At 35.2% G+C, this 8,614-nt stretch overlaps 1 protein-coding gene across 2 annotated transcripts; it reads right to left on the bottom strand.

Moving 5' to 3' along the window:
- Positions 1–378: 378 nt before the first annotated feature.
- Positions 379–4,093, bottom strand: LOC120278752 (ACT domain-containing protein DS12, chloroplastic-like). 2 transcript variants are annotated; one of them, XM_039285481.1, is made up of 10 exons: positions 3,840–4,091; positions 3,404–3,461; positions 3,202–3,327; positions 3,021–3,115; positions 2,683–2,767; positions 2,512–2,571; positions 2,252–2,307; positions 1,211–1,316; positions 960–1,028; positions 379–661 (listed from the first exon to the last, which is right to left on the bottom strand). In XM_039285481.1, the coding sequence occupies exons 1-10, from the start codon at positions 3,971–3,973 to the stop codon at positions 599–601; spliced, it is 852 nt and encodes a 283-aa protein (XP_039141415.1). In that variant the 5' UTR covers positions 3,974–4,091; the 3' UTR covers positions 379–598. The 2 variants fall into 2 exon arrangements, with proteins under 2 accessions (XP_039141415.1, XP_039141416.1); XM_039285482.1 differs by lacking the exon at positions 2,683–2,767 and having other exon boundaries at positions 2,512–2,623; positions 3,840–4,093.
- Between the last annotated feature and the right edge of the window lie 4,521 nt (positions 4,094–8,614).

The raw sequence follows: 8,614 nt of genomic DNA, 5'->3' as shown, positions 1-8,614 counted from the left end.
GGAAAAAAAAAATTTGGGGTAAGTGAACATATTCATTTCTAATTATATTCTTCACCTTGTCCAGCCAACAAATAACTTTGACAAATATAGTTTAATTAAAGGAAAAAAGATCTGGTTTTATTTTAGTTGAGAAACATCGAAAGATATCTTATCAAATAAAATAACAGAGTTTAAGATAATTAGAGTAATTATTTCAATTGTAACTTCTAAACTAGTGCATTAACCATTATAGATTATTCCTCATTTAAGATTGATAATAATTTAAAATTCTTTGCAATTTTTTTTAATAACTACTTAATTATTTATTTTTGATAAAGCATTATATGAAATTGCTCCCACAAACAAAGCATCTGTTACTGCACAGTCTAACAACGTAAGTAAATAGAAATAAACCTTTGGGGTTACTCATCAAACAGTATACCTTCTGAATATAATCATGAAGATTTAGTTAGAAGCTTAGGATTATAAATCCCCACTCTGATTTGCATCAAGGTACAAGCTAACCTCAATCAGTTTATATTTCACTCACTACAATTGATCAATCAGTGGAGTATAGCCAACCTCATCTGAAGGCAAACTGTATTGATCCATTAGAACATTAAAAACTTGCTTCTTCTGTTGTCGGCCTCCGCAAAAAGTATCGCAAACTATTTATCAGCACCTAACAAAAGTTGAAAAAAATTAAGAACATAGTCCAGAATTGACCATTTTTTTGATCCATTGACCCTTAAGTAAAAAATATAAATTTATCTTGGCCGTGAACAACATGATATTATTAATCTTGGTCTCATTGAGGATTATTTTGGATGAATTGAAGAAAACAAAGTTGTGTAGTTCACAAACAAAAATGAATATATTTTGTGACTTTAGAAGTAAAACTGAACAAGGATCCAAACTTGAGGTCTACTTAACATATATGTAACACAAAATCTACTCGTGAAGAATGCAGCTTAAATTACCTGCTGCAATGGTTTAATAAGAGCTTTATCTTGATAGCTGACATGGAATTTTGCTTTTGCCAATAATCCCTAAATAAAAAAGAAATCCATTCAGAAGAAATTTTGTTAAAAGTCGAGAAACTATGACAAAGATTATCATACGGAGATAATAGTGCTAGTAGTTCCACATCCTCTAATTAAACAAGTATCTGCATGAATACTTTATATAATTGGCCTCAGTTTAGGTTATAGCAAGCTCATCTAACAGTTACCTCAGTGTCAAACTCTCCAGATTGGACAGTGATATTAATGTCAGTAATGATCTTAACAAGGTCAACCAGCAATCCAGGCCGGTCTGCTGTCTCCACCAAAAGTAGACTGCAGGACAAAAGATGAAAATTCCATGCCCTTTTGGTCAAAGGAAAAAAAGGCAAGAAAAAGTAGAGATGGCAATAATACCCATACCCGACCCAATCCGACCCGAGTTTGATGGGTAAAACCCGATTTGACCGGGTTTCGGGTGGGGTTCGGGTTTTACCCGACTTGTATAAAACGGGTGCGTGTGCGGGTATGGGAATTCTAATACCCGACCCATACTCGAACCCGTACCCGACCCGAAATTAAAATTATTAAAATATTTATATAATATATATATACACCCATATATATATATATATATATACTAATATGTTCTACAACTTAACAATTTAGGGTTTTTTTATTTTTCCTCTTTGTTTGGTCTTGTAATTTTATAATTATTTTATTTTATAAAAAATTATAATTACTTTTAAGTTAATTTTTTTATAAAAATAATATATTATTTATTAATTTTGTTAATATTGGAGCGGGGGCGGGTATACCAGCGGATACCCGATTACCCGTCGGGTGCGGGTTTGGGTTGAGGTTTTTAAAACCCGTCGGATTCGGGTTCAGGTATACTAGTGGGGTATCGGGTACGGGTACGGGTATGGTAATACCGCACCCGACCCGACCCGTTACCATCCCTAAGAAAAAGCAACCATTTTAAGAATTCCTGTGAGGTTGTTTTTCCATTACTAATAATGCAGAAAAGCTATCCACAATTATGCAGAAAAGCATAAAAGATTTTTTTACCAAATACTGAAAATCAAACATTCTAATGAAGCTCTTACAAGTACTATGTTGCAGTATTAGATGTGAATAGCTTGATCTTGTTCAGGAAAATCTACATTAATTATTTCTGAGATGTATTTTCTTATTGCTAGCATGATGCTTTCTATTGCAATGATCGGTCAGGGTTTAGATAAAGTACATGCTAGCTGAAGAACATATACCTTCGATTAGGGCCATCATCAGAAATACTTATCCGTGTCACAATATCTACATCTACCTGAGTACACAAAATAGATAAAGAAATAAATCTGATTAACAAAAAAGGGAAAATTAAACAATGCAACAACTTTATCTAACAATAATCCACTCTCTTTTCATTGATAAAAAAATTAAATATTGGTAATTTAGAACCATAATAGCATCCATCAGACAGACAACAATTCTAACAACATTAGCAAACATGAAACATTTCAAAACATACCTTTTGCACGGGTGGCTCCATGCCGAAAGCTTCTCCCAATGCCAACTTGGTGCTAGATTCCTGGTAAGCCGAGCACAGCAAGCAAATAGCTTTTAGGAAAAAGGCCACATAACTGTACATTCAGGGCAGAAAAAATACAAAATTGAAAGGTGTGTATATACTGATAGCTACCGGATGATACTGCAGCAAATTATTAATAATTGTCAAGCGTATTGCTTCTAATAACTCTGGGTCTTCCACTTTACGGCCAGTAGACCTGAGAAAAATCTATATCATTGAATTCTAAGAGTAAACACATAATTGGAAAGATTCAAAATTTTCCCTTCCTACATGTCTCCCTTTAGTATTTCTATTGGCAATACCATTATACTGCCTAAACTTTTCACTGTTTTTGTTATGAGAAACGCTGGATAAAAAGACATTAATTGAAATAAAAGGGGATGTTATTTAGAGGGACTACCTAACTTCAAACAAAAACTTGTCCTACTGCACCAATTCAGAGAACTTACCCTTTAGTTATAGCGAACTTGTTATGCTTGCCGGAAGAATCCAAAAAGACATTAGCCTTGACAACATTAAGACCCAAATTCTTTAGTGCACCCATCTTTGCAAAATAGAAAATTGAACAATATCAGCTAAACTACAATCTTCATATCAACAAACAATAAAGAGAAATTGAATTAAACATACAGTGTCAAGAAGGGGTCCAAGGCGATCGCCGAAGGTTACTTCGACAATGGTTGCCTCTGGATCAGAGTCCTGATCTATGATAACTTTGGGAGTAGGAATCACATCAGTCTCAGTATTGTTACCACCCTGTTAACCTCAAAGTTTATGTAATTAAAACTAAAATTTTTGAAGTGAATCTACTTGAACAAGGTCGGTTTCTTACCTCCACAGCAGCTGTGGGTGCTGCTTTGGGAACATTCACAGCTACAGATGATGATAATCTAGCATATAAAACACACAAAAGCAAAGCTCAATTATCACAGAAATATTCAATAAAAATGAATTGATAAATCAATTGCCAGAAAGAACCAAAAACCCCAACGAAGTGCATAATCTTTGATGATCAATCTAAAGGACAAATTAATATTTGAATCAGTTCATGGCTTGATTTAACTTTCTTTTGCATCCATGAATCAAATGTCAACATAAAAGAGGATTATTAAACCACAAGAAGCCCCAAATCAACAACAAACCAATTCATAAGAATACAAATTAGCTATTTCACTCAAGGTTGAGAACTTTCTCAAAGAAACCAAACTTCCAAGGCTCACAAAGCAAACATCAAACAAAATTCACATGAATCAAAACAGAAAAAATACCTGCCCTTCAAAGGGAATGGGACAGCAAAACCAAGGCTAACAGAAAGACTGCATCTTTTCACCAATTTGGAACTCTCAGGCAGCTTGGAGCCAATGAAAATACCAATTCTACCAGAAGACACAGCAACCATCATTCTGCCCTTGAGAAGACAAAGAAGAAGAGCTCAAATGGCAGCCTTTTTGAAGGCAATGGAATGGCCATGGGCTGAGGAGTAGAGGAAGGGAAAGCTATCTATCCATGTCCAAGTCATCACATATATCCCTTTCTATGGGTTCCACAGCCCCAGGGTTTTGTAGAGGGTGGTGTCAATGTCATGATGCAGTGAGCTATTTGTAATGCTAGTTTTGGCGAGCGGACAAAAACACAACACATAACCATTTGCGGGCTCCTTCTTGACTTTTCCCAACGTTTTCACGTGACCGCATCTCCTTTTCCATAGCTTTTCAACTAATAAACATTGTAATAAATAGATAAACAAATATAGATATAATAAGTTTTACATAGGGTTCTCAGACCTGAATAAAACATCCACCCAGAAAAAAAATTAGAGCTCACGGGTTAAAAAATTCAACAGGGTTGAATCGAGGTTGAACCGGAGTCAATAATTTTTATTAAAAATAATTTAAATTTTAATTATATATAATTAAAAAATCAAATATTGAACAATAAAAAATATATATATAAATAAATAAATAAATAAAAACAAGACTTTTAAAATTTTAAGTATTTTACATAAATAAATATTGAAATACACCATATTAAAAATGTGAAATACAACAAATAACATAAAAATAAACTAGTACAAAAATTAATTAAAAACATAAAAATATTAAAAGAGGAAATAAAAAATTAAGAAATCTATAAAAAAATTAAAAAAATAATCCCTTGGTCTCTCTCCTTCTTAGTTTTATAATTTTATATTATAACCCTTGTTAAGTCTGACGACATGGATTGACATTATATGACAAATCAAGAGGTGACATGATAAAAGAAGATGACGTGTCAATTATGACTTGGCAAAAAGGAGTGACTAAGATGATGATGTGGCTAAAGCTTGGTATATTTGGAGACTATGTTTAGTGAAATTCCTCTCTATGATTCATGTGATGATTAATTAATTTTGGAAATCACATTAAGTTAGAAGAATCTCTTCAAGAAACACAAATTTTATTTTAGGAATGTTTATTTATCCTTCGTAAAATCAGAGATGATAAATCATATCTTTGGTAAAACTCCTTTTAGGACAGATCTACCTTAAAAAGAGTGAGAGGAATGTTTTATTATTGGCAAGAATAAAAATCATCATGAAGATTGCATGAAGCTTAGTTTGGTGTGAAGCTATTTGAAGACACAAACTAAGTTAGGCAAGGACAAGCCAATGAGATTATCAAGATCATATTTAGCAACACAATTTAAAGGAAGATCTAAGAGCTAATTATAGGCGGAGCTATTCAAGAAAACTAATCATGTATGGAGATTGAATGAAGATTACATAAGATATGATTAGGGATTTGAAGATCAAAGCAAGGATGATTGGAGATCATACTTGAAGGTATTGGAGGCTAAACTTGGATGAGATAAGATCAAGTTTAGTAACAATATTTCTATGAGTCAAACGAAGATCATTTGGGAAGACCAAACTTGGACCAAGTTTGGAAAGAAGATCGGGAGATCTTCGGTGACCATCTTTGGTTAGATAGTTACGTTGCCTTGGTAAGCGCGTTCCTCTGGAGAGGAGACCTACTGAAGTGACGTGAGGAGGAAGCACCTACAAGTAAGAAGAGCTCGGGTCAAGTCAACTACTACGGGGCGGACTGAAGGAACCGGGAAAGCTCAAGGTCGCAGATTCGGGTGCAACTGGTTAGAACTCAGTCGTGTTCAATAAGGTGGGTAATGTTGCAACTGGGTATTACAACATCTAACTTTGAAAGGTGTCCAAGTTAGAAAGCCGCGGAGAATTCTAAAAGAGGAAGGATCTAATGGACATAAGTGTATCTATATAAGATATCCTGCTTGAAGATTTAGGATGAGCCACAAGTGAGAGACCCTTTGGTGAGGGTTGAGGAGAGTAGGCATCGGCCAATCTTAAAAGGGTATTCTTGAGTGAGTAAGGGAGAGTTGTACGCTTATTCTATAACCTCTTTTAGTGGATTGTTTCTCCAGGCTTGGCCCCCTAAATGTAGGCAAGGTTGTGCCAAACTGGATTACCAACTTGTGTGTCATCTGTCTCTTGCTTGATTGTGTGTATGTGTGTTCTTTATTCTAATGAGTTTTTGAGTGAAACTCCTAGTCACACTACCCACCGGAACTATCAAGTGGTATCAGAGCATTGGTTGTCATTGTGTGCTTTTTTTTCAAGGATAGCGAGATCCAAGCAAAGTTCCAACAATAGCTGCAAGAGAAAAAGCATCGACTGCTCGACCACCTTTACTCAACAGATCCAACTACCCACATTGGAAAACATGCATGAGGGCCTTCATCAAATCCCTTGACGAAAGCGCGTGAACTGCAGTTGAAGAAGGCTGGTCTCCTCCAATCAAGATAGATGATGAAAAGAATGAAGTCAAAAAGAAAAAGAACAAGTAGAGTTTGGAAGATATAAGTAAAGCTAATGCAAACAGGAAGGATCTCAATGCTATTTTTGGAGGAGTAGATGAAAATCAGTTCAAATATGTCGCAACATGTGAATCGGCAAAGGAAGCTTAGGATATCTTCCAAAGAATACATGAAGGTACAAATCTTGTAAGAATCTCAAAGCTTTAATTGCTAACAAGCAGGTTTGAAAGTCTCAAGAAAAGAGGAAGATGAAACTATTGCTGTGTTCAATGCCAAACTGATGGATATAGCAAACCAAGCGTTTCAGCTTGAAAAAAGATATTCTGATGAGAAATTGATTCAAAAGAATCTTAGGTCACTACCAAAGAGGTTTGAAGCAAAAGTTGCAGCAATAGAAGAAGCTCGTGACATCACGACTATGCGCCTAGATGTAGCTGATGGGTTCACTCCAAGCATATGAGATGAATCAGAAGATGGAAAGAAGAGAGGAAGGGATGGCACTGAAAGTAGAAGTTGAGATGCAGAAGATGTTACAACATGGGGAGTTGCAACATAAAGATGACTATGAAGATAAAATCGCATTGTTGTCAAGGAAATTTCACAAAATGTTCAAACAATACTAGACCGGAAATAAAAGATTTCAGAAAGAAAACTACAATGAAAAAGAGAAAAAGAATGAAGAGGAGAACAGGAAAAGAAGTAGAAGTATCAAGTGTCGAGAATGTGGTGGCATTGGACATATTAAGAGTGAATGTGCCAATACCTTGAAGAAAAAGAAAAAGGCACTGAAAGCTACATGGAGTGATGAATCTGAAGGAAGCTAGGAAGAGAATAAAAAGGAATCAAAATTTTTCGATGATATATGTTTGGGCGAAAGGTTTTGAACCACCATGATTGTCTTATTTTTTTAAAAAAAAGGGGAGAAATTATCAAAAAGAAGTGAAATATAAAAAAAGGAATAAAAATATATCTCTCTTGTATATATATATAATAAAAAAAAGGAGAGAAGGGTGGTTAATAAACGGAAGTTACAACTTCGAAAATCTATAAGAGTTTCTTCCCAAACCCTAACCTCTAATTCCAAAAAAATTCACTGACTTCGTAACTAGAAAAGAAGGGGGTTCAAGGTGAAGATGAAGAGAGTCACTCGCAAAGTTCCTAAGAGGAGAAAGGAGTCAGGCAATTCATTTGAAGCAATGAAGAAACCAGACGATGGAAGCAACCCTACTATAGAAAAACAAGAAGATTTATCCATGGCGATAGTACCCTATGTTGCTCCTGTTCCTCTTAGCGAAAGCCTACCCTGAAACAACTAAAGAAGAGATGAGGAATTCCTTGGCTTGGCTCTTCAGGAGATTTCTATATTTGTTCAGTAAGGGAAGCGGAACTGAAGACTCATCTTCAAAAGGTAAGGACTCTACAAAAGACCCTTATGAATGGATGAATGATGCTTTTCCAGGAACTTTCAAAGAAAAGAAGAATATAGAAATTCAGAAGGAAGGATATTTCAAAATCAATGTTGTTGGTTCTGGTTCAAGTAAGAAGAGCAAGGGTTCATATGACTGGAAGAGGGATCTGTTTCATGATTATTCTAAAATTGAGAAGGCTCAGAAGTTGGTAGAGTAGTTTCAGTTTACTTCTAGGTTAGCCACTGAAGGTGTTGCAACACAGTCTGAAACACAAGAAGTTCAAGGAGAAGAAAGAGTACAAGATTTGGTTGCAGAAGACATTACAACAAATATCAATAAAGGAAAAGAAATTCAGACTAAAGAAGCAGAAGAAGAATCAAGTGATTCCTCTGGTAGTCACATCTCTAATTTTGATGAAGATCCCGAGGAAACAGTGTAGAAGATTCTTGTGGAGTTGAAAAATTCTAAAAAGAGTTTGATGTTGAAGACACTAAGTATGTCCCTTCTCCTGTTGCAACTTTAGAAAGTTCTCATAGTTCTCGAGGATGTTCCTTTGAAAAGAAAGGTAGAAGAACTGATGAAGAAAAAGAAGAAAGATGGAAGTGGGTTGAAAAGAAAGAAGGGCATGCTCTGAGAAGCCAGAAGAAGGTTAATAGAAAAAGGCAAGGAAGAATTTGACAACTCAACCCAAGCCATCAGCCAAGAAAAGTCCTACCCCTTCAGGAAGTAGGAAGAAATCAACTGTATCAGACACTAAGAAGTTCTTGAATGAAGAATGTAGAAAGAAATCAAGGATTATATGTGAGAGG

The sequence above is a fragment of the Dioscorea cayenensis genome, chromosome 16, assembly GCF_009730915.1.
Source record: "Dioscorea cayenensis subsp. rotundata cultivar TDr96_F1 chromosome 16, TDr96_F1_v2_PseudoChromosome.rev07_lg8_w22 25.fasta, whole genome shotgun sequence".
Classification (NCBI taxonomy): domain Eukaryota; kingdom Viridiplantae; phylum Streptophyta; class Magnoliopsida; order Dioscoreales; family Dioscoreaceae; genus Dioscorea; species Dioscorea cayenensis.
Note: the sequence above shows the minus strand (reverse complement) of the source record. Positions and strands in the feature narration are given on the sequence as shown.

Coding starts and splice junctions, on each gene's coding strand:
- LOC120278752 (XM_039285481.1), bottom strand. CDS start 3,973: ATGATGGTTGCTGTGTCTTCTGGTAGAATTGGTATTTTCATTGGCTCC. Junction 3,328..3,403: donor CACCCACAGCTGCTGTGGAG/GTAAGAAACCGA, acceptor TGAGGTTAACAG/GGTGGTAACAATACTGAGAC. Junction 662..959: donor TTATTAAACCATTGCAGCAG/GTAATTTAAGCT, acceptor AACTTTTGTTAG/GTGCTGATAAATAGTTTGCG.